Genomic DNA, 26229 nt, shown 5'->3' with positions numbered 1-26229 from the left:
GAAGTTGGTAGATAAAGTTTTTATTCTTTCTATGTTTTGACCAGAATTTTTTACGTTGCACATGCACCGGCAGTCCGGCACCCATCTAGGCTATGATGAAAGTATAATTATATGATACTGGCACAATTACCATGTAACCAATTTATGTTCAAGGTTTAACCTTAAGTTGGTTGAAATAGCCATGATGTCTGTTACAAACATGTCCATTACTTTCACACAGCTACTCATCCCGCCAAGGATTTCCCATAGATTGTCTTTTGCAAACTTTTAATGCATAATAGCCTACTATACGATGCAAAATGTCTGATTTTTCCAATTTATCTTCACATTCTAACTTCAAAGAGGTGGAATTTCACTGTCGTACAGTATCAAATCAAAATCTGGTACATAAGTAAGTGATTTCTATAACATCAGTAAATAGATATGTTATTGTATGTACCGGTGGTAACTAGTTTGATTTACTTCTCACTACTTTGTAATTTGGTGATATGCAAAGGTGGGCAGTACCATGATACTATAATACCGACTTACTATACCCTGGCACTCTTTCAGTACTGGTACCGCCTATTCTTTTGGGAAAAAGTACTGAACGACTTTTTTCAAGAAATTTTTTTCGGTCCCGGTACTCAATACTTTTAAAGTGATTATTTGAAGGTTTGGAGAAGTATGTTGTCACAAGTTCATTTTAATAAAACTTTAATGCCAACTTTAACCGTTTGGTGTTCTTTTTAATATACAAATATCTATCAAAGCTGCAAGAAGTAATGCCACATATGTTTTCCCCTAGAGCAACCTGTAGCTTCGCCAATGTTGAGATAAAAATCGCACTTGGAAGAGCATCCTTTATACTAAAAGTACTGAACTACTTTTATGAAACAGTACCGAATAAATGTACTGTCAGTACTTTTTTGCCAAGTACCGACCGATGGTACTTTCGAAGTACCAACTGCCCACCTCTGGTGGTATGGTATCATAAGTTTTATCCTCGGATTGAGGATAGCCTTTGCAGGACTTAAAATTATGAACGATTCCTTATTGCTCAAGTTCTGGTTACTGAGGTAGCATAGTTTGTCCAACTTCTGATAGACAGAAATTTTGGTTTCATTTTCGATTTTTTTGTGATTGCCCGAATTTAGAACTATTTACAAAGACCACTGAATAGGAGCAAGTGTTGTTCATATTGCCTTGCCCAAGTACAATACAACAGTAGTGCTACTGGGAATCAAACACGGATCGCATAATTGTAAACCCAGTGTTATGCAACCAAGCCGACGATTTAAGAAGTTACAATTTATAGACTTCCCCCTCCCCGGCTTTCAAAATCAGTTGTATATTCCAGTAATGGGTTACTCTGACTCCTTTGCAATTATGTTGATTTACTAAAATTTCTTTTTCATATTTATAGGAACGTGTGAGCAAATTTTGGTACTCGCTATAATGTCATTGTTTTGCAGACTAAATAGAAGGGAAACCACTGCACCTAAACATGGATCTCAGTGGGTGTCTATGAGAGCATTTTATCAATGCATTATTCCTAACTTTACTGTTGTTGATGTTGAAAAACCACCTTTCTTTTTACGAAAATTTTCACCTGATGGAAGACATTTCATAGTTTTTTCAGCTGATCAAACTTCTGTTGAAGTATACGAATTTAAAGGTATATATAATTGATTTTTAATATTGTTTGTAGAGTTATTATATTGTTAATGTTAATACTAAGATAATAGTAAATCTGATGAGCATGAGAAAATATCACCACACACTTAACTGGAGATTTTTTTACAAATCACTTTTACGCACTTGTTCTGTACAAGTTTGTTTATGTCTATTTTCTAATTTTAGTTTTTTGTTTCAATGCATGTTCGGTGTTCCAGTCTATAAATGTGTATGTATAGACTTTATAAATATTTGTAAAAATTGTTTAATTAATTAACTTTGGTTTCTGATGAAATTGTTGTTGCCTTCAAGCTGCAAGCATAGTTGGAAATCGTAGCAATCGGTTTCTCTAAAAATTGCCCAGCACAGACACAATCACATATCGATTTATCACATGTTGATTTTGTCGAACATTTTGATGCGATTATCAGATATATGCGCTTAAAGTTAAACTTTAAATTGATCAATCTGCTCTGGGAAAAAAGTTGATTGTTACCAACGACTATGTACTCTACAAAATTACACACTAACCAGTTGCAGATTCAAGACTGTTGTCCGCTAGAGTCCTGGTGCAACTTTAAATTGTGGTGCTCCATTTTACCACGTAATGTTCATTCCTGCTCTCTGAAAGTTGGCAAGTAGAAACTTGGCGTCTGCCCCCACCCTTTTCTCTGTGGTGCCGAATGGCAGGAGACTGTGCAGTGTGCATGTTGTAGCCTATCAGTAAACAGTCATTATGTGTCACAACGTGGCCGCTGTACTTATTACAGTCTTTCGAAATTGTTAATCAGGCTCATCAAATATTGATACAAATGATCTAAATTGTCAGTGTAAAAACAGCAATAATTTTGCCTATCGAGTTAAGACCTTTGCCAGAGTATTGCTCAACGCCTCTGAGTTTAATCTCACTCTTTCACATTGTTATAGTATTGCAGTAGAAAAATGAAGTGGAAGCATATCCTGTACAACATAAATTTGAAAAAGGTTTCATGTCAGTGTTTTGCAATTTAAACATGTTTTCTTGTGAGTCCAAAAAAAGATTTAAACTAATAACTACAACCAAATCCTGTGTTTATAATGAAGTGAAGGTTATATTAGAACTGTTTATGAAATCTGCAAAACACCAATGAACTGATAATTAATTATAATACATTTGTAGTTTCGGAAGATAAAACTAAATAAACTCATTGGAAAAAGTTAATGTAAAATAGGGCAGTTGCTAATTGTTTAAGTTATGTGTAACTACTAATGCGAGATTTTTTTTTGACACACCTTACATTACGTCGATTGCAATAAAATGGTTTGTTCCAGTTAGATTCAGAAACAACTTCGATATGAACCAGTATCTCAGTATTTTATTTTAAACCTTATGCCATTGCCATCATTTTGAAAAATACAATTGCGCCAAACTACAGTGCTTCATTCCAAACTTAACTCAAAATATTGATTGTCGATGACGTCATAGTGATTCACATTACTGACACTTTGTAGCGACTCGTTTGCTGCCATTACTCCATGAAGTACCACAAAAGTCTGAACAGACCATTAATATAGAACAGTGTTACTCAAAGTTTTTAATACGTGAATATGTGAAAACACAATCAGTGTAAAACAGAAGTGATTATTATGGATTATTACAGAATGATGTTGTACAAGCTAAGTCAGAAGTGGGCTGTCTTAATTCCTGGGTTTAATTCGTTGTATTGTAAATAAAAGTAATGGATTGTGCAACAACCAATAAATTGTTGTTAGAGCTTTCAAGCCATTTTCAAATACAATGTGTTGGAAACCCCTTCTTTCAGCTACATGCGAATATGATGCGATTAACGGATGTTTTTTGTTAATCTTATATATATAGGATTTTGGTGGGTATTTCAGATTTTTTGCAATGTGTCTTTAAGTGGTATGTAACTAACCAAATTCATCCTGTATTTGCATGTGTGCAGGTATAGAAATATATAATAATTAGTTTGAAAATGTCTTGCATTAAATGAAGTAATTTTTTTTGTCAAGTTAAATGTAAGTCCTATAATTTATATGTACGATATTACAAATTAATTCACCAGTAATCTCCAATGTGCTTACTGAAATATAGATTTTGTATGTATACTGTTATTTTCGTATGCAATTGAACTTATGTCGTATTTGTCATTAATTTAATATTAAAATATTTGTTTGTAGGATGTCAAGCTGCGGAAAACCTCCTCAGTAGTGTTACGGGAGAAATTTTTCATGAAAATTTAAAACAAAGTACGCATTATAAAAAATTCCAGCAGCATGTACGAGAAAAACTTTTCTCTAAATTTTTTGTATTGAAATATAAAATACCAGTGGCAAATGAAGCACAAAATTTGAACAGGTTAGTAATGTTTGTTATGTTTAAATCTGCTTCGATATGTATATAAATATTTTCTTATAAAAAAATAACAGTTCAAAATTTATTAAAATTTATGTTCAGAGAATGTAGTTTATTTACTGATGATGGACGTTATGTACTTGTGGTGTCAGCTGCAATAACGACTGTTCCAACTCCAGATTCACAAACTGGCATAAACTACGATATCTATTCAAATAACGAAGCATTGAACCCAAATCCTCGCTATCCTTTGGAAGATTATGCTCTTCATTCTGTTAATATACTCAATGGCACATTACGATGTTCAGTGCCTTTCAAGTTTGTGATTAATGTTTATGGATTACTATTATTTTTTATGTTCAGCTTTAACAATATTCTTAACAACAAAATCCATAATATCCTGTTTTATAATATATTCAAATACTTTATGTATCTTATACATATATATTTACAGAAATAATTAAAAATACTCAAAGGATTTAATGAAATGTTAGTGTATCTTCTCAATATATTTGCACAAATCTTAACTGCCTTTTCATTCAGTGATATGTTTTACATAGGTGTGACAAGATTTTTCTATCTCATAATCAAGGATTGTACTTGTTTAAAAATGTACTTGCTGTATTATCTGTTCAACACCAGAACATTTACGTATTTCATGTGAGCTGATATTTGCATTTATGATTTTCAATGCACACAAGACATGTGTCCTGAACTTAGATGTTTGATGTCTCAGGATACTATTACTTTATAAAGTTGTAGTGTTAAAACTCACAGGTCAAAGAAGGAAATCTAGTGCTTATGCGTTCAATAGGAAGATTTTGTTTTGAAGATGATCGGCATACCATAAACGCAATTCAATCTCGGGAACTTGATGCTGTGATAATAAAACCTTTTCATGAGAAGACATTCAACTCATTGAAACACAGGTTTGTCCAACTATGTTGTCATTAATTCTGTTTGTAACACAAAAATGCAATTATGTTTCCAGTACATTTACTGTTTTCTCATACTAGCCTTGGATAACGTACTTTTATTATTTCTGTGTTGTAATTTTAATCTCCTGATTTTGACAAAACTTCACTTACACAAATGGCTGTTATTTAGCCCATGGGCTACCGTCATCCATCATGAAATTATACTATGTATATACTATAATTATATTATGTATAAGGTAGAAATAAATTAGGTGTTGAGATATTCTAAATAACAATAAAATAGCTTGTTGGAACAGGCTGAAGATAAAATCAACAATGTAACTAGTTTACAAACTATAAATCATCTCTGTTGTATTTTTATTACTTAATAATGGGCTATATCTCACTTGCCGTCTATATAATGAAACGGGATTAGGTTGATCATAATACAATCAAACCTCTTTCTAACGTCCACCTACAGTACAAGATAAACATAAAATAATATCAGTCCAATGCATATCACATCATTTGCTGTCTTGGCCCCAAACTATATCAATTTGTACACGTGAAGTGACTTTGATGTTTGTTAGGTGTCCACAGTTATATCGGTCATAATTGAGGATTTCAGTAAAGTAAGCTGACTAAAATGAGAAAATATTATATATTTGACGTACTGTATATTGTCCAGAGAGCTTATCGGGGTCAAATTGACTGAGTTTGAATTGAGGATGCTAAGTGAATATCAACAACGAACATTGCAACAGATAAGTGTGTTATACTCTGCTAAGTCCTTGTCGAGGTGTCGGATGCCACAGCAACCAGGCTTTTTTGTCACTATTGAGATGGCTCCCACAATCAGTTTCACCACTTCATAAAACAGAAATAACAGCTAACACTGCTGGCTGTGATGTCTGCTAAAAATACTCGTTCATAAGCCACAATGAGAAAAGCACGCCCGTACCCCCGTCCATCGTGGCACGCGGCACAGCGAACCAATCATCCGAGGGGGGAGAACGAAGCCTAACAGTGATGGCTTCAGGCCCAAACGAGTTACAACTTACGTGAGAGCAAAATAGTCTGTTATAGAACAAAAGCACAAAAACAACAACGCAATAATCAACTCTCAATGGTGCAGAACACATTGGCAACGGAAGCTGTTGATATCACTTGTGGCAAACCACGGATACAAACATTGAGGTTTCCTCTGGGATACGCTTAGCGGGCATCACCTATGGCCGCAGGAGTGAGGGAAAGAGATTACCTTTCTTGACTCCAGTAAACATTCCTTGTTCTTCTTGGCTAGCACTGCATGTAAACCGACGTTGCCAACAAAAAAGAGAAATGTTGGTAAAACTTATACTGAATCAAAACTGTCTATAAGACACACGCGTTTATAGCGTATACACTGAATTAGGCGATTAGTGGTATGTATAAAAATGTGAAGAATTCGGGGGTTTTTGTATTGGGTGGAGGTAGAAACAATGACTTGTCGCCAAGATTTGGCCAATGAGATATCACGCACAATTAGGCGTTGTGCCGTGTTAAATTCATTAATTTCTCAACAGCCGTGCTCTCTAAACTTTGTTTTTAGTTGAAAAATAGGCTAACTGTTTTGGATACAACTTTGACCGGAATTGGTAACTTAGGTATGCTAAAAGACAAAAAGCGACTCGCCTGTAGTATCCTATTCGGACGCTGTATTCATTTTTATGTTAATTGAAGGTGTTCGTTGTAACCGACATGCCGCCAAATAGGGTAATACAATGTTGAAGTTGGGCATTTGTAAATCAGTACGATTTTTCATGGTGCAAATAAATGTTTAATAAGTAGCTTACCTGCTTTTTAAATTCGCTACCTGCAACATGGTATTATTAATATCGGTATGTTTGGCTTACTAGATCTTTACTATATTGCAGGTTGCTAACATTCTTATACAAGCAAGCGGCAAATGAAAGTAAAGAAAGTTTATGTCGTTTTTTCCAGCGTTTTAGTTTTCTAGAAGATTTAAGGATGTGGAGAATGCAGCTTCTTGATGAAGACCATGTTCTTATTAAGGTTTATCCTTGTGTTCTGTTAAAATTTTAAATAAAGCACCAAATATTATAGTATCAGGTAATATATATAATATAGTAATTGCAAATTGATGCTTTTTAACATGGTAATTTATTCATATAGAACCGTTCTTTGGGAAGAAGGTGCACCGCAAAGTCTTAGAAATGTCTTCTTTTTAGTATGCTACATCAGATGTGGTCAGTTTGAGGATTCCAGAACCTAGTGCCCAGCCATCATTTTTTGTGGTCTATAACTTGCGGGACTCCAAAATAATTGGTGCTTATGAAAATACTTCAATTAAGTTTCTAAAGATTTTTGAAAAAAATCCTGGACTTTTTCGAGGTGCGGATGTTGTGCGAGGGCAACTTCAAGCTGCATGCTCTGACATATACTCAAGTCAAATACAGCAAAGGTTGTATTTAAGACTGAGAAGTTTTTAAACAAGTATTTTTTATTGCAGGCTGCTAAGCCATGAAATATACCGGTACAAAAAAGTACTAACTACGTGTCAAACCGGCAGCATTTATTTGACATCGTCTCTTTATCCAGGTTTAAAGAAACAATAATAAATGCTAAATACGGAGGACACACTGAAGCTGTTAAGCGGTTATTGGGTCAAATTCCTGTACCGTCGCAGACACACAGTCCAAGCCCTTACCTTGATCTGGTTTTGTTTAGCTATGATGACAAGTGGATATCTCCTGTCGAAAGACCCAAGGCCAGTGGAGACTACCCTATTAGGTACATTCGTTTATAAGCGTTATTGTTTAAGTATAGTCCCCATCTAATATATTTTGTATGCATGCAGGTTTTATTCCAGAAAGTCTGGGATGCTGAGATTTCAAATTAGAGCAGGAATGCTTCCTGGCAATGGAAACCGCTCATCTGCTCGCAAACTGGTTGCCTTTACTTTCCACCCACATGAACCTTTTGCAATGTCTGTGCAACGCATAAATACAGATTACGTTTTAAATTTTCATTTTCGACATGTGGTATCTGGTGATGGCTAGGTGATAAAGCCGAGTATTTAGATCGCTGCTCAGTTTTAATGAAGGCTATTATTATAAGCTTGCTTCATTTGTCCATTACGGCTTTGTATTTTTTATTAACAAAATAAAATCACTACACTATGTAAGTTGCAAATAGTAATGGTTAATTTAGTAGCTCCACAATTGGTTTATTCCTTGCCAGTATATTTATACCATCGTATTTCCGTAGATTTTCTAAAAATCTATAAACAACAAAAAGTTAATTAAATGGTGTTAGGTATTACGATAGCTTGTGTTTGCGATGCAAACCTCATATCTGCCTTCGCCAATTTCCCCAACGCAATGGCACTATTGGCACGAGCTTGTTTACTCTTTGAATCTCTACATAGCACAAGCAATTGCCGAACGATACTCCCTTCCATGTCATTTTTAGTAAAAGCATCCAAGGCACCAGGAACATTTGCCAGATATCCAAGAAGAAGAGCAACATGCCCTTGATTTACTTTGGCTGCGTCACTTTGGTCATCATGCAGCATTTCTGATATTGTTTCATAACCTGCGGGTACAGGTTAAACATTTATTTTGTCATTGCAGCAAGCCTTTTAAAATAATAATTCAATGATGTATGTACCTTTGTCTAGTTTAATAAAGGCCCGCAAGCGATTGGAATCGTACTGCCCAATGCAACAAAGAATTTTTAGTGCCAGTGTTTTGAGTCTTAAGTCATTTTGCTGCAAAACAAACACTAGGTTAATTGGGCTACTATGATACAAGCAACCGCATAAACGTACTTTCATTAACTTGTAGATTTGTTTTATTCCAGAAGAACCCCCTTCACTAAGCATCACATCCACGCATCCCATGAACTTTCCCATAGTTAGGCTAAGAACCGTTATCACTTTCTGCAAGAAATAGTGCAAACGTGATTCTTGAATCAGCATTACAGATTTTGGTGTTGTACCATGCATATCAAAAATCTTACAGTGAGTAGCTCGACATCTTTTGCCCTGATGGCCGGACAAAGACAACTTGTAATTTGTCGGCAAAACGACTCTTTTTGATTATTTGAGAGCATTACAGCAATCAAACGAAGCAATTCTTCCATTGCGCACGGATTGGAAAGACCATTTTTGAAACACACAACACATCTTCCCTGTTTAATAGAATAAAATCTTAAGAAAAGAACTCTCTGGGAGTAGTAGACACAAACGTTAAATAAATAATTTAATATTCTTGACTTTCAAAGCATATATATTTTATAAGCTATAAAAATAAGGAAAACGTGATAACAGAGGTGGGCATTGAAAGTACTAGTACTTGGCATTTACAAAACATTTACCAAAGGTTCCGGTATTCGTTACCATTTGAGTTCGGTACTTTCTTGTACAGAGTACAGTGGATATTATTGCAAGGGCAATTTTGACCACGCTATAGGCTACTTTACGTCAAAAAAATATGTGAACTCGCTCCTTGCGACTTTTCTGGACATTCGTACACTAAAAAAGAACAAAAGCGCTAAAATTGGCATGAGGCTTTTTCTTGACAAGATTAATTCGATATACAGGAATTCGGCACTTTTTTTAAAGTACCGACCATACCGGTATAGGTATTCAAAAAGTACCTCGGTATTGATAGATCACAAATTACGACACTATGGTGACAACTCAGCTCATCTGTGTGAGTCTCTCTACCATTTCATCATAGCACTTACCAGTATCGCTGACCATTATTATCAGCTTCATTTATTTATATCAAACATCCATCAGATGGTGTCACGTATTGTATTGTTTATTTCCGCCATTAACTTTGTGGAGCGAAAATTGTGCCTAAAACTAGTCTCATTTTTTATTTGCTACATTAAATTATAGTCTAAAGTTAGGGGCAAGTCGAAAAACAAGTTGGCCTTAAATCAAAGAGTAGTTGTCAGTAAATATACTGGTGAAAACGTTTTTAATAATATGTGGTGGTTAAGCAGTTATTGTCAAAACGGTATCGCAGATTTGGTCTTCTATAATGACGAAAACGACGTCACAATCATGAAAAAATACGGCTGGTGACTGTGTTTGTATTAGGTATGGTACTTTGTGGTAGGCTAGCTAACGCCTTTTGGATAGATTACGTCTCCATAGGTAGGTGATGTTTGTTTTCGGCATAGGACTGTCACATATGACAATACATAAACTGGTAACGCATACTTTTTTATCGCAGTTACCGGTACTGGATTAGGCTAGACTAGAGCCAACCGCCATTTCGAATTTAGGCTAGTCTAACGCAAACTATTTCTGTTATATACCTAAGTACGCTATAATAATACGTCTGTCACGGGAAGCATTCCATTCATACTTGATCCGACGACGATCGGGACGAGCAAATTACCCTGAGCGTCGCTTCTAAAAAGGCCCAGCTCTGGTTTTAGATGTACATTGAAAGAATGTTACTAAAATGTAAATTCAGATTGTAAAATTAGTTAGAAGTAGTAATGATGTATCTTTACAGTCCAAATATGTGCAGGGAGTCATAAAGTTGTGATGATGTTTCGTTCTTATGACATGGCGTTAGAGTCGTGGCATCATACAACAAAACAAAACATGCCAAAATATAATTCTGCCTGTGTTGTTCTGCCTAAACCTGATTCCTAAACTAGACAACAGCATCAGCTTTCGGAGAAACAACTTCGACCACGTTTAACTGGCTTTAATGATCTTCTGTGCCAGGACCGAACGAGGCTTCAGGCTAAATATTGATTCCATCAAACGTGTCCTTCTTAGCCATCACATATACAAAAGATGTCAACAGTACTTAAACAGAACTTGACATTGAATGAATGAACGACCCAATTTGTAACAATTTTGGATCATAAATTGCTTTTACTCTCTGATAATAATTTTCGGAAATGTACTAAACTCTGAGGCCAATTATTTCCCCTACTTTGACCATTTTTGACCAAAAACTAAACCTTAAATCCAAAGTTGTACGTTTTGTACTTAAAAAATAAATGCCTTTATAAAATTATTGTAACAAAGGTTTATATGAGTTTCTAAGCTAGAACATTTTATGCCTGCCTTTGGAGTCCAGGTAATCAAATTAAAAATGATACATTCTGTAGTATTGCTCACCAATGATTTCACACAATCATCTTTAAATTCCTCATTTGATGAAATGACTGAAGCAATAAGAAAATTATCTACAAGTTGCACTAAAAATCTCATTCGTAGTGTTAAAGCTTCATAGCTTTCTTTTCCAACCTCTTCCTAAAACAAATTCATCATTGCAGCACAAAAAATATAATAAACCATACAATAGTTACATATTTCTATTTAAGTTCACATGCAATATTTACAAGCATATGTCCTATTAATATTCCCTAAGAATAGACAACTATAGTTAACATACCAAGTAGTCTTGAAACATTGGTAACAGAAAACCATCAAAATCATGTTGCACTAAATTTTTGAACCTAACACAAGGATATAATTCACAGATCAAAGAAATGAAATCAACATTTAGGTTGTAACTTGTATCCAATAGTTTCATTCATCAACAACATTCATAATATGCATATACTGTATAGTATGTATATATATATATACCAAACATGGTGACATGAAATAAATTTCTTTCATTACCAAATGTTTTGTTAATTGTAGTTTGCATTATTGACGAATTTACCCATGAAAAACTTTTCTTTCGTATAAAGGGAAATATTAATTCCTCGAAAACAGACAACTTTTAACAGTGAGCTTTAGCGTTGCCATCAGATTAATATTTCCAGCTTAATACATAATAAGGTTTACTTTTTGTCAAGTGACAGGTTGCACAAAGTTGCAGCTGCAGAAGAATTGGCATCAGCTTTCCTTGTGTTCGGTTTCAGCAGCAACACAGTTAAACTATTCAAAACATATTTAATTAATTTGCTGTATACAATTCAACATACTTTTTTATATGTTATCAATCACATAAGATAAAGCAAAATTAAAACAAAAATGAACTGCTAACCAAATAGAAAATTTTGTGATGATATTCAATTGTATGAACCGAGAAATAATATGGTTAGACATTTACAAGAACAAATTTTTATAGCAATTACGACATCCATGACCCACATTATAATAATATCTAGCATGATCAGTTTCCCACAAGCTTCAATTATGACACAATAAAAATTTCTATCATGGCAGAAGCAGAATTGTGTTAATGATTATTAATAAAAGGCAGAGAGTGGCCAAACACGTGATGTAATGAAATGTGGGCAAATTTGTAATAAAAGCTAAGTTTGCCTAAGGAAATAACAACATTTCATTTTTAGACTATAATGTAACATATTAAAAATAAGAGTAAAGTAGCACCTCAAAAATTAACTTAGTTTTCGACATGAACTTTCAGCCTAGCCTTGTTCTAGTGATGTGCTGATGCACAACTTTTTCTTGTCCTTTAGTGGCTTTTATCTTATTGGCGTCATTTATCTTAATGAAAACTATTTACTAAGAAAAAGACAAAAAGGAATGCACATCACATGCATTTATTGAAGAAAAAAAACTCTCTCTAAACACATGTGTAGCCTAGGTCAAACCAACTTTAACGTAAAGCTTGCAGGCAATATTTTTGAAACATGGTCATATTGGTCATGCCACCTAGTCTACAATGCCATAAGTAGCTCGGTGACGGAGCAGTTAACGAGCTTGGCTTATAAATATACAAACTGGTTTCAATTCCTAGTTGTGCTACCATTGTAACACCCTTGAACAAAGTATGAACGACACGCGTTTCCATTCAGTGGTCCTGATGAACAGTTCCAAATTCGGGCAATATAGCAAAAACACAAAGAAAAAATATGAATTTATCAGAACCTGCACAAAAGACAAGTTTGGTTAACTGGGGCTCCAGCACTAGGGGATAGTGGCCGAGCTTGAAAACATATATAAACGCAAAGAAGACTGACCTGGTTGAAAGACCTAATAATCGAGACAATAAGCTATAACTTCAAAACAAAATGAAAACGCATTTACAAGGTGGTAAAATAAGGCCTACATCACTGGATTGAGGGGAGTGGATATGTCTGCTTATACCAAGGGGAGCAATTAATCGCTTGCTTCGAACGGCATTCTTATGAATAAATTAGGTTTACAATTCAAGTTGGCAGTCAAGGTTTGAAAAAACTAAAAGTCGTATACAAAATGGAATACCATGCAAGATGCAATGAGACAAATGCCAAATCGTATATGTGAAAGGTCATGAAGTTTCACAAACAACAGCCGATGGCGATGTTGAAAATGGCCAATACATCGGCAACATCAGCACATTTCTTTAATGACAAATGACGCTTAAAGAAGCAAGCTCAAGTTTGCATCAATAAAATTAAGCAAACTTTTGAGGAGCTAACCTACCCTACTCAGCTTTTACTTTTATAATAATATTTTATAAACCACATCTGTAATTTCATAAAATATTTTAGTTTAATACAACATCAGTAATATTACCGCTTGCAATCCAGGGAACCATACAACAGGGAACGATTATCATCATCAAGAGACAACTCGTGAAAAAATGCAATGGTGTCTCTTTTGACTTGGTCATCAGACCATTCTAAAAAACTAAGTAAAATCTGGAAAAATAGTAAAAAAATTATTTGAGTTTCTGAGAAAGATTCACTTTAACAAAAAATTAACTATCACAAATATTTATAATCAACAATGAATATAATAGTAACAGATTTAAACAGCATCACCCAAAATCTACACCACACAGCATCAAAAATATCATACAAAATCGCTAATTTTTATTAAAAAAAAAATCAATATGATATAAGACATCTTAAAAACCTTTAAAAATTTGAAATACTTGCTTTATTATTAATCGGCTTTTTAATTTGAATTTATGTAAATGAAAAGTAACAATAATCATATAGAAGTAAAAGAACTAGTGAAAATTTATGTGATATTTTCCAAGGAAAACTGGCAGTAAGATGGCTTGATTTATTAAATATTATCAATGGACTCTGAGGTTGCTCAAAAAATTTTAAGCGTTTGAAAGTTGTTTGCTAGGTGAAATAAATGCTAAGTGAAAAATAATTTGTGCATATTTTCTTTTAATTCAAATTATTATTTCAATACAGGCATCAAGTCTAAAAATTTTACAAAAAAATTTTCAAATAGGGGAGTTGTCCTGTAAGTCAAGTTTGATGAACGTTTTTAAACTTATTTTACCACTGCATTCTCATGGAATATGCTACAAGTGATCTGCGGATCCATTAAACATCAAAAAAAAAACATGAACCCATTTTCATTTTTCTATAACTTTGTTTTTATAATGGATTTTAAATCTGACTAATGTTTTCTTGGCTTTTTGTTTGTTGGTTTCCAAAGATTATTGGTCTCAATCTCTATGGTCTGCGTAATGAAAGATTTTTTCATTTTTTGTAATAAAAGGTAATGTAATGAATGTTTATCAATTTTTGTTAGTTTCACAAAAGAGAGCCTTGAATCCTGTTTCATGCAAGAAAGAACATAAGAAATGGGATGTGATAATAAGAAATAAAGCAGAAATAAAATTTTCGTGGCCTGACAGCCTGTAAAAACATACTTCAACAAGTATGTTAACCAAAGTATGCCACGCTGGAGCCTACAAATGGAACGTCCAGCAGTAGACACTAGACAGCAACTTTTTCAATGCAAGGCATTAGTGATGCTTGAGCATGAACCTTCGCCAACACTGCAGCAGAACATGAAGGGCTGCAGTGTTATTGGGTTAATACATTTAACTTTTAGCGAGCTCACTCTAATCAAGCATTTCACCCACAAGCACCAGGCCCTTGTTATACTCCTCTAAGAAACTCAATGCACTTAAACTAGTTTCTGCCAACATTTTGCAGCTGAATCTAAAGCAGGTGGGAAACACAAGTTTCGACTCATTTGTTCATGAGAGCTTAACATGGTTTTTACAATCAGACAGAGTAAATTGTGAGCTAAAGTTGCCGTTAATGGTGCACTTCCATTCTTTTGTTCTGGTCACGAATATTTTGAAGCAACTCTAGACAGATCGCTCTCATTTCGCTGGCGTTTTGAGTCACAACGCAAAACTTACATCTCGTGCCGCTCTGCTATATCGACTGGTAAGTTCAGGCTGAAAAGCTACAGTTCAGGTTGAAAAGCTACAGCTTCTACTTTACATACAACAGTCTCACCCTAGTACTCCATTTGAGTAAACGTGGATCTCTCCAGTGATGTAGTACAGATTTGCATACATCAACCTGTCCCACCCCATCGACACTGTCGTCACATTTCGAGTTGTAACAGCTCTAACTACTACCTATTGACTGTTCAATTTAACTCCTGCCCTGAGCAACAAGTTAATTCAAAAAACAGCTCCCCGGAAAGAAGTCGTTGGATATGAAAACAACTTCCAAACTTGTTTTGCTTTTCTGCCATCTTCATCCAGGTGGTTGAGTGCCTAGGTCATGTGATCACCCCAAATCTCACAACTTGAGAATCGATTCAGTTAGAGAGCTGGGTTTACAATTTCATACAATTTACAATGTTCAAAAGGTTGATGCTTGTATCTGTCACACAACTTTTAATTGTAGACAACAACTAGAAGCTTTCACGGAAACATTATATAAAGACATCAAATTTGTTCTTTTTAGACTACATCATAATGAGCATACCATCAACAAAACCATTGCACATAAATTGATTGTCGTCATTAACCAATAAACGATGGGAATTAAGACACAATGATATTCACAAAACAACATTCCTCATTTTCTGAAGTTTAGGGTAAAAAACTTCAGATACAATAGTCAATAAGCATATTGAGAAAATGTATTCACAGTTATTGAGCCATAGCATGGGAAAAGTTTAATCAAACAGCAACCTTTAATGTTTATTAAATTTTGAACAACCCTATTGCACTGAATAAGGAGATATTACTGTAAAAAGCCCAAAATTTAAGAAACAAAAAGTTCATACATTGTATCTTACCTCAGGAATATTCGGTTCTATTAAAAGAGCTTTCACATTTGCGGGTGAGTGCAAACAAGCTGCAGTAAATAAGCATACAGCTGCAGATACAAGTTCACTAGCATGGGATAGAAATTCATGACTTCCACTTAATCTGCATGTCAGGCACTTGTTTACACTTCCTTTATCACTGAACATTTTAAAGCCACCTTGCGTGCGAAAAAGAGTCCTTGCTTCATCTGTTTAAATAAACAAAATTTTAACTATAAAAATAATTAATAGTAATGTGTATAATAAGGCAACACAATGCATTTGCATTAACCATATACTGTTACTCAGGTCTATTATAAAACACAAATCTTTTTAGTTGCAAATCCTTTAAGTTGGACATGCCATACTTTATTCATTTTTAAAAGTAAAGTTGCCTTTACACATTACTGCGAAAAAGTGTTGTATATAGTTGCTAGCAATTAGAAGTTAGCTTGGCACCCATAATACTTAGCAGTGAGAGTAAGTGAACAACATCCACATCAGCCAACTAATGGTTAACAACTATGGAAAAAAATTAATTAATTATAATGTTAACATATTGCTTAGGCCTGTTCCGCATTTCTGGCCCCAGATGCTAAGCACGTATTCTTGTAGGTTACCAGAAAAAAGTGTTTTGAAAAGATTGCTTCAATTGATGTCAGTGATTAATTGTACTGTAACAATTGCCATGAGTATGTATAATTGTATCTAGCTTACTCATTGGCGTAACAAACAAATGATTTTCTATGCAAATATACCAAGCACAAGATATGTCGTGAAGAAATTCCTGAGAAACACCCACCTATTTGTTATGCTATATACACTACAAACTGTATTGGTGTCATTATGAGCTATCAGTATAAAGCAATCTTGCAATAATGCAAATAAGTAATATTGTACGAGTTTATACATTTTTATGCTGAAAATTTTCAATACCTTTATCATTAAACGATTTTTTTTGTTGCCACAGTGTTTTCCCATTTTTGTCCCAGAGGGCACATATCACTTCGTTGAGTGCGAAATGACAAGATAACCCATAGAATACAAATCATGAGTTATCCAGTGGTTGGCAGTTAACATGTTAAGCTATGAGACAGCTTGCAAGCTTCAACTTCTGCAAAGCTTGCAAATAATTAACTCAACACTGTTTCAAAACGAAAAATTCCTTAATATATTTGCCATATCTATTTTGTGTACTACAGTGTCACACTAAATGCAATTACCACTAACTGTAGGTGAAAATGCTTGTGACCAGTTGTGAACTTATATTCAGGGGATGTGTAAATTCAATTTTCACGTCATTCTTGTGATTAACATCTGGAGATGTTACTTTCAGCAAATGTATGCTGAAAAGAATTACTGTTCTGAACCAAAATGCTGTAACAACTGAACAAAACAATGCAAATATAAGCAATTTCATACATATGTAATGTCGATAGAGACAAAATTAATGTATGCAAACTGAAAAAAGTTGTTGGGATCAAAAAAAGTGTGCAAATCTAAGCAAAGTGCTATTACAGGCAAAGTGGTTATATGCAAATTCTACTGCAATATTTACCAGAAATTGTAAATACTACTTACGAAGATTACCGTTTGCTAACTTAGTTTGTAGAACTCTAAACCCTCCTGCGTAATACATTAGACCACCGGACCAATCAGCACAACTTTTTTCATCACTTAGCCGGCTCCGAATGGTGCCAATGACCTTCGAAATGCTCTTTGCTTCTAGTTCTTCGTTTTCTAATTGAATTTTTGTAGTTTTTTCAAGTTCATGTTCATGCCTGTCAGCCTCCACTTCTTTAATATAACCTGACAAAAGGCATATATCAACAACAGGTTTCTAAACAGCATTTATTGCCAGTCAATCAATAATGTATACAATGTCAGTTTTAGTAACATAAAGCAAATGTGTTCTTAGCATACCTTCAACAAGCTTAAACTTCTTTTCATCAATTTTCAATATTTTCTTAAATTCAATACTAGCATCATCGAACTGTTTCAGTTTTTGCAATGACCGACCTTTGAAAACATGAGCCTTGACCCATTTCTCATCAATCTATATAACCAAAGATAAAAAGTAACAAAAATGAAAAAAGCGAAAGTGTTTAACAAGTAAAGCATATAGCAAACAAAACCTACCATCAAGGCAAAATCACAATCATCAATTGCATCTTGATAACGTTCTTGCTTCATGAAAGCAGCAGCGCGGTTAGTGTATAGAGCTTCCATATCTTTAGCTACAGTAGTAGCTTCTGTGTACAACTTTATAGCTGTATTGTAATCTCCACTTTTAAATGCCTCATTGCCTCTATCTTTAAGAATACTTGCTTTCTGATTCCGCTCCTTGCGTGCTTCGGCGCGTTTTTGGCTATCTGCCTCTAGTGCACTTAAAAATGCTTCTTGGCTTGTGTGTTGGTCAGTGAATGTTGGTCCTGGAATCTACAACGATAACACAAAATGATTAATATGATTTCCATGTATATAAAATGTTACATTTTTTCGTCATTGCTCAAATAAAGTATATAAATAGGTATACTATAATTGACTTCCTTACAACACATTCTTTTTAAATATATAGCTGTTTAGTAATCACTCGAGGCAGGTTTTCGGAAATACTCAACTTGTGTTTTAGTGCTTAAAAGACTCGACTTGTGTTAGCATGGAGATTTCAGTTCACTTTACTCGAGACCCAAAACAAATTATTTTAAATCGTTGTAAAATCGGTATTTATATTTCATTTCAAAATCACTAAACAATACATTCTATTGAATATTCAAAAGCACCGGAAATGGATAAAATCAGATTTTATGCTTATATTTAAGTTAAGAGTATCCAGAAAGCTGTTTATTATCGACCTAAAATGAAAAGTGAATCGTAAATGGCGACTTAGCATGTGTTAGGGCTCGGAGTTGATTTGGCTCACTTTTGGTGTTCTAAAACTGGTCATAAAGTTCCTTTTACTTTATCAGACTTTCACAAAATATCAGAATAATCAGAATGTGATACAATTGATCGTGTATTTTGCTGCTCAGTGGTAAATACTGTACATACTGTGCAAACCAGCCCCTCTTTCCTAAAACTCCTTTTGCCACGATTATCAAACAAACTTCTTCTGCATATTCGCATATACTTACAGGCAGTGTTTTTTTTAAGGTGTTTTGGGGGACCGAAACGGTCCCCCAAATTTCTCCAGCGGTTTCCCAAAATTTGGACTTGTAACTACAGGCTATTTTTTGGTATTTAAATGAAACACTTGCGGTCTCTTAAAACTACTTAGCGGTCACCCAAACCAAACCTTAAAAAAAAACCTGCTTACAGGTAAAACATAAATCACTACTTTTGGACTAAAATGGTACCTTTTTAAAGTAATGACTAGGGCAACCAGTTTTTTGACCTAAAAAGTTTAAATTTTGACCTTATTTTGAAAAACGCTATACTGATAGTCTCTACACTGTCTACAGCAACTTTCTAATCTAAAGCTGCATTTAAAAATGACAAAAAGCTTTTCTAGTGTTGACTTTTTTTTCGTTTCTGCGTATTAAGATTGACAACTTGCAGTTTCAAATGCAATGTCGTCACATCGTGACGTCATCAAACGCGCTGAAAAGCCTTCCCTCTCTTTGTGGCTTTGGTTCTAAGTAAAATTTGCGGGACTGGAATTGTTTGCAGTACAAGAAAAGAGAAAAACGGAAGAATAATATTACAAAATGGTTACAAAATTACAAGTTTAATAGATTTTGACCTAAAAAAAGACCTAACGAAACAATTTGATCGTATTTTGACCTAACGTAACATTTTGACTTTATCTGACCTAATAACTTCTATACCACACGTCGTACAAAGCTGAAATTTGTTTTGTGCTTGTTTCATAGCATTCTGAGCAGGTAAAAAAAAATTGACCATATTGACTTTTGGTTGCCCTAGTAATGACATAAGCCTTAAGCAAAAGTCAAACAGAAGGTACAAAATTGATGAAATTAGCGACAAAAACAATGGGTGGCAATAAAATGTGGACCGGGTGTCAGTCTCAACAATGAAACCGGGAGACTTAAATAGTTTTTTAATATAAAAGATGTGCCATTTTGGAAATGTTTAATTATTGAGGGACAAGACGAACTAGCAGTCGGCCAGCCAACTTCAATATGGATCGATAATGCGGATGTTGTAGAGGTGATAAATGCCAGGTCCAGCTTCAATACACATATCGACATAGCAGACGCAAATAGTCACCAGGCAAGACATTCAGCGGTTGCAATCAGCTGACTCCACTGAAATTTCATGACAATGTCTTAAAGCCTAAAAAGCTGGTTTAAAAATTCAGTGAATTTTGAAGTGGCAACATGGCAATTGCGATGAATGTCTTATACAGGACACCGCTACATATGAAAAGGTAATAGAGTTCCAGTCCTGTGCGCATGTGACGTTAACGTGGGTTGCCTTGTTATTATTCTCGTATTTCAAAGCAACCACTTAAAGCTTAAAAAGCTGTTATAACTGTAAGACTGGCAGATAGATTTCAAGTTAGGCGTTTTCGCCTATGTTCACATAGCGAATATAGAGTTACTTAAGCTATGCGTTTTGGCCAATATACCGAAAATCGTCAAAGTATTCCTAATGTTTTTACTCACGACTCCATAGGGTGGGTATATATGAAGTCGTCGGTTTTGCTAAATATTGAAGAGGACTTTTTCCATTGTCGTGGTGTCGTAGAGGTTGCACTGTAGGTGAACTTGTCATTTTACATTGTACACCTTGTAGCCTACTTTATACTGTTGTAAATTGCCCATTGTCTACTTATTGTGAATCAGCTCTTGCTTCGGTTTTGCTTTAGGTACTTTATGTATCTTTAGTTGAGACAAATGTATTGAACAGTTTTTGTTGTTTCTTAGTTGCAGTTTTTTTGGCAGTGATTTCTAATTAGCTCATTTCCCTTTTCAGAATAGGCTAGGTCTGTTTTCAGATTTTTGCTCTTCTTTACTACAATAAATTTTAACCTTTTGTACAATAATGCGTTATTTAACTATTTGAGTTCTTCATACGTCAAAATTTGTCAAAAAAAGTTTTTTAATGTCAAAATTTGTCAAAAGTTGAATGATTTGTTGAAATACGAGTATAGCCTTATATTATGTGCTATGGGCCGAAATGCTGAAAAACGTTAAAGTATCCTTCGCAATTGGAGTCATAACTTCTTAGTGCTTACCCAATGAACAAAATATTTTACGCGAATACTGACCTTGATCGTTGCCACCAATTGTTAAAATTTCTTAACAATAACTAAAAGCATAAATGAGTTATTAGATGCCAAAAAGTGGTTATTTTCCTAAGTTTTTGACAATTTCCTGTTGATGTAGTCATGTGATTGATTTGAAAATAACTGAATATGCTCAGACTAATGAATTTATGAAATAAAATTGTTAAATATGGTCTTAAAATTATCATGGTAATTTTTGTCGAAAAAACCCAACGTCCAGTTGAATCGAAAAAGTTTTTCTGATTTGCCCCTAAATATGCAACTGACCCATGAAGTTTCAAAAAAATTGACGGAAAAATTCCTAACAAATTAAGGTTTAAAAACAATTTAAAAGTGGGGAATCCTCTTTAAACTTTATTTAAAAGAAATTTAAGTAAGTGCTTTAAATTTTACACCTTTAAAGGATGTGCGTCTGCTAAAAGTACCTTTGCTTAAAATTACAAAACAAGTAAAATAAATACATTCGTAATCTGAAAATTTAATTTTAAGCCCGATTTTGGGCAGTTATCATTAGATCACGTTTATTTGTCCGTGTTTGGATGGGTAGTAAAAAGTAAAAATCGGGAATATAGAGGCGTTTTCCTATACTTATGGTCAAGTGATCAAATATTTTTTTCTCAACACATTCTATGGCCACAATAATTACTTCCATGAAGTTTGAAGAAATTATCTTTACGCCGCAAAACTTTTAGTAAAAAAACGTGAAGTTTTTGGCGTAAGCCAAACATACCTCATAAATTGTCCTATATCTCCTAGCCACGTGGCAGTACTTATCATTACAGTGGTTTGTTGGGAGAACATGTAGTTTTAAAGTAGTAAAGCTTGAAAGCAAGACGACAAAAGATAAAGGAGATATTAATCATAAAAAAGTGCCAAACTTTGAAAGTTTTCAGGGATTACCCAAAAAGTAGTCATGTGATCACACTTATATAGGAACTTGACTAAGATTTTATTAAACTCCAACCACATATCAAATTTGAAGAAAAATGATGTTATTTACGCAAGTTATAGCACGAAAAATCAAAGGTGAGGAAACGAAGACAACAAACACACATTACTCACTTCACAAGTTATTGTTGTCATGCAAGCTTTCCCTAGTCTTTAAGACCATTTATTTAAGCAAACAAACGATTAAACACTTCTACAAATCGAAACCTAGAATTTCAACGATAAAAAAGGCTGCCACTATTTCACCAGAAAAAAACTGTGTGTTTGAAGCTATTTTTCAAAGGTTCTTGTTAACCTAATTTAAATGTTATAACACAGTAACCTACAGCAAATTTAATCTACCTTCTAGTCTAAATCTAACCCCAACAAAACCTTTGCAAATTGCGATCACACAACCAACGCAAGTTTACCATCTGTGTTAACTTTTTCTCGCGAGATCATCACCTGCCAAGCAATTGTAAGCAGTGGGCCACGTACTATAGTATGTAATTAGTATGACAAACCTGAAGCAGTCACACTTTTGTCAAAATACGACTTATCGCATCCGGTCTTGTATCGTCTGTCTTAATAAACGTGACTGTTTTGGTCATCTTGTATCAAGAATGCAATGATGATCTATGCCAGGGATGTCCAACATGCGGCCCGCCTGAGATTTTTGTGCGGCCCACTAGTCATTCTCACTCCGAAAGTAGTATTTTGAACTTTGAATCTTAGCCTAATTAAAATGTACCAGTCAGCTTTTAGGGGCGCAATAATAGTATAGCATACCCATTTTTCTAGAAATTTAATAGGTTCTGCGGCCCATTGAATTATTTCAAGTGACAATGCGGCCCACTATAACAAAAGGCTGGACATCCCTGATCTATGCGCTAATTGGTAGCATGGCATCATGCTGAGCGCTGGATTGTCTAAATGTGTTGAACATTGAAATCTAGTTGCATTGGCGTAGTTAGATATTGTAACCGTGGAGTTCAAAATTTCGAAAGTAGTTTAATTTCAAAAGTACTCAAAAATGTATTGTTCTAAAACGTCCTGGATGACATGGTGTTTTATGTTTTAGGTGGAACAATAAAAGGGCTGCGTTAAGCAAAGCTTGAGTCAGTTAGTGGCAGTGTTGTTAGAATGCCATAATGCAACCTGTGTTCGAAACCCATTGCCCTTTCGTTGTAACGCTTTTCACCTTGAGTAGGGTATGAAGGAAACTTAGTACTGTTCAGTGGAGCTGGTGAACAGTTCCAAATTCGGATAAGTCAAGTTCGAACAGTTCCAAATTCGCAACGACGCCTATGTTTCACATGATGAGTTTTCAAAGCTAAACTTGCTTACACATTTTCCACATTTTATAAATTGCATTTTCTTGCCAATTTTGGTGGAAGCTTCATTGTAATCAAGAACAACTTTTTTACAGCCTGTTACTCTTTTTGATGAATATTGATGTTATTCAATTCGTAATTACTAACCGCATTTTCATCTTCAGCATAGGCATTTTTATTAATAACCGTTCGATTAAAACCAATTTTTTCATCATTCTTTAAATTTTCCAATTGCGAATCAGCTCTTTTCATTGCCTCTTGCTGTGTTTCAACATCTCCAGATATCATTCCTTTTATGATATCACCTATCACAATTATATAAATGGAAGAATTTAATATTACAGTTAGTTAGCAGTGAGTATTACTTGAAATATTTCCAGTAAGCACATTTCCCACACAAATTAAACAATAAAATTAGGTGGTTGCAGAAATGATTTTGGCTTGTTTAGCTAAGAACAAAACTGGTCGTTCTTAGATTTAGGAGTGCAAATTTCTGTCTTTAGTTAAAAGATCAAATTTTATATATACAGTACATGCCTTTCGCAAAATATTGTTCACTTTCGCTTTGCATTCTTATATTTTCATATTTTACTTACCAAAATTATCCACTTTTGCCAGAAAGGTATCTAGTTCTTGACGTTCTTTAGCAGACTGCATAGTAAATATTTGTATAATACTAGTTACTAATTACTAGTGAACTATGTAAAAAGAGATGGTTTACTGTAACAACATGGTGGCAGTTAGTGGACATTTATAAGCATTGGAGATCGTTACAATATAGAAATGTGTTCTGTATCACACACAGTATCTTAAGACAAACATGCCATTTGAATAATTACTTCAAAATTTGGAAATAGCTACACGCCAGAAACAAATATTTTTTCTTCAAGAAATTTTCAAAACGCTTCTACGAGAAAGCACATGTAACTTGAGAAATAATTGTATATACACAGTACACTATATATATATATATATACATCAATTTTGCAACTTGTTAAATGATGTAGGCCTACTCTGCACAATTAACGTCTAATCTCAAAGAGTAACAAATTCGAGCGAATGCAAAATAATTAATCAAATTTTGTATGACACATCCTTAAAGTTTGTTTCCAAGTCATGGAAAATACTTAATAGAAAAGTGAAGGTCAAAAATGCAGTGTTTCTTGACAACAATAGAGATGTTTTTATTTTTAAGTTTTAAATCAAATATTTGAAACGACATCATTCAACCACTTAAATCATTAGCAGAAAATTTTGCTTGGGAATATATAGATGCTCCAATTTTACGCCCACCAAACCAGCGTCCATTTAGTGCATCAACTGCTCGAGAACAAAAATCAGCATTTGTAAACTCAACAAAGATTTTTACTAACACAGCAGCATCATCTTCTTCTCCTTGTTTTTCTTGATATATAATTACTCGATTTACAGAACCAAACTTGCCACATTCTTCTGTGACTTCTGATTCCAAATCTTCATCAATATCCTCCACATCAACCATATTGCAGAGCACCATAACATTTGACTCTTCTTTTCGCATGAGTTTCTGCATCACCATATGCCGTGCCTGTACTCCTGACAATTTAACATCCTCCTGAGCACTCAGTGTATTCGGAAGTTCCATGGTTTCTTTTACTTTATTAAGAGGATCAGATATATTAGCACTTGTTTTAGCAATGGATGTTGGTATAGCGATTCCTGGAGGAGGAATGTTAAGTCGCCCAGCAAGTGTTGGAGTTGCAATGCCAGGTGGTGGAATTACTGGACTTATTGGAGTATTAGTAATTTGACTCTGCGCTAGTTGGGTTACTGCAAGACCAGCTCCTGGGATAGTTGTTGGGTTATTGTTAAATGAACTCCCAGCCGGTATGGTAACCCCAGCAGGTGCAATAGCCTTGCCCACACGCAAATATTGACCTCCAAGATCAAATAAATTCATTGATGCTACAGCATCATTAGCTGATTGTAAAGTGTCATATTCAATGAATCCGTAACCTTTATGCTTTCCTGTCAAGGGATCGTGTACAAGCGTACATGACAAAATATTACCGAAAGCAGAAAACACAGATTTTAAATCTTCAGTGTTTAAATCAGTATGAACTGAAGAAACATAAATCCTTTTTGCCATCTTAGATTCTTCAAGCAACAGGTCAATAACAGGGTGACTTTGGGGCATGTTAGCGGGACGGCCAACTTTAATTGCTCGTCCACCCAACATAACACCGCCCATTTGCTCTAATGCCAGTTGAGCAGCTTCTGGACATTCATATTCAATAAAAGCAAATCCTTTATGCTTTCCAGTAATAGGATCAAATGACATATTCACTGATTTAAAAGGTCCAAATGGCGAAAAAGAATTTCGAATCACCTCTTCTTTCAAATCATAGTAAATTGATCCAATGTATGTCCGACACATCAGGACTAGAGCTTGTTGCTTCTGCAAGTACATCGTTTCATTGACAACTCCAGGTACAGTCATCCCGGCAACTACATTCTGTATGGCTAACTTTGCTTGGGACTCTTGCTTCTGCAAAACATATTTTACACTTTCTTGCATTGCATACTTTTTCGCTTTTTGCAATGCTTCTTGTTGCTGATGTGTGAGTACAGGAGGAACTGGATGTCTTAGCACCTGTGTCAACTCTTCGTCCCCATTTACGACAGCATCAACAGCAGCAGCCATTATTACCAAACCGCATATAAACTTATTCAATGCTTAAATACCGAAAAAGATATGCATTAGTATATATACATCTGAAATT

The 26229-nt window shown here is 34.6% G+C and overlaps 2 protein-coding genes and 1 pseudogene across 3 annotated transcripts; 1 reads left to right on the top strand and 2 right to left on the bottom strand.

The window, feature by feature from the left end:
• Positions 1–88: 88 nt before the first annotated feature.
• On the top strand, positions 89–8116 carry LOC143461538 (DET1 homolog). The gene is made up of 10 exons (XM_076959273.1): positions 89–391; positions 1455–1657; positions 3838–4015; positions 4115–4330; positions 4573–4672; positions 4790–4941; positions 6846–6984; positions 7161–7393; positions 7531–7722; positions 7790–8116. Exons 1-10 carry the CDS (start codon positions 300–302, stop codon positions 7989–7991), a joined length of 1707 nt encoding a protein of 568 aa, XP_076815388.1. The 5' UTR covers positions 89–299; the 3' UTR covers positions 7992–8116.
• On the bottom strand, positions 8067–24198 carry LOC143461537 (tetratricopeptide repeat protein 12-like). 2 transcript variants are annotated; one of them, XM_076959271.1, is made up of 15 exons: positions 24064–24198; positions 23615–23772; positions 18095–18394; positions 17879–18011; positions 17537–17764; positions 15947–16164; positions 13448–13572; positions 11765–11857; positions 11364–11427; positions 11087–11221; positions 8953–9123; positions 8762–8872; positions 8602–8701; positions 8280–8526; positions 8067–8212 (listed from the first exon to the last, which is right to left on the bottom strand). In XM_076959271.1, the coding sequence occupies exons 1-15, from the start codon at positions 24122–24124 to the stop codon at positions 8134–8136; spliced, it is 2223 nt and encodes a 740-aa protein (XP_076815386.1). In that variant the 5' UTR covers positions 24125–24198; the 3' UTR covers positions 8067–8133. The 2 variants fall into 2 exon arrangements, with proteins under 2 accessions (XP_076815386.1, XP_076815387.1); XM_076959272.1 differs by having other exon boundaries at positions 17546–17764.
• LOC143461539 (poly(U)-binding-splicing factor PUF60 pseudogene) lies at positions 24166–26229 on the bottom strand (annotated as a pseudogene).

This window comes from Clavelina lepadiformis, chromosome 6 (assembly GCF_947623445.1).
Source record: "Clavelina lepadiformis chromosome 6, kaClaLepa1.1, whole genome shotgun sequence".
Classification (NCBI taxonomy): Eukaryota; Metazoa; Chordata; class Ascidiacea; order Aplousobranchia; family Clavelinidae; genus Clavelina; species Clavelina lepadiformis.
Note: the sequence above shows the minus strand (reverse complement) of the source record. Positions and strands in the feature narration are given on the sequence as shown.

Excerpts from the sequence above, each read along its gene's own strand:
- LOC143461538 (XM_076959273.1), top strand. The coding sequence starts at position 300 with ATGTCTGATTTTTCCAATTTATCTTCACATTCTAACTTCAAAGAGGTG. Across the intron at positions 4,016-4,114 it reads GAAGCACAAAATTTGAACAG|AGAATGTAGTTTATTTACTG; the intron begins GTTAGTAATGTT and ends ATTTATGTTCAG. Across the intron at positions 4,331-4,572 it reads CGATGTTCAGTGCCTTTCAA|GTGTGACAAGATTTTTCTAT; the intron begins GTTTGTGATTAA and ends TGTTTTACATAG.
- LOC143461537 (XM_076959271.1), bottom strand. The coding sequence starts at position 24,124 with ATGCAGTCTGCTAAAGAACGTCAAGAACTAGATACCTTTCTGGCAAAA. Across the intron at positions 18,395-23,614 it reads ATGCTGAAGATGAAAATGCG|ATTCCAGGACCAACATTCAC; the intron begins GTTAGTAATTAC and ends TTATCGTTGTAG. Across the intron at positions 17,765-17,878 it reads GAAGTTTAAGCTTGTTGAAG|GTTATATTAAAGAAGTGGAG; the intron begins GTATGCTAAGAA and ends GCCTTTTGTCAG.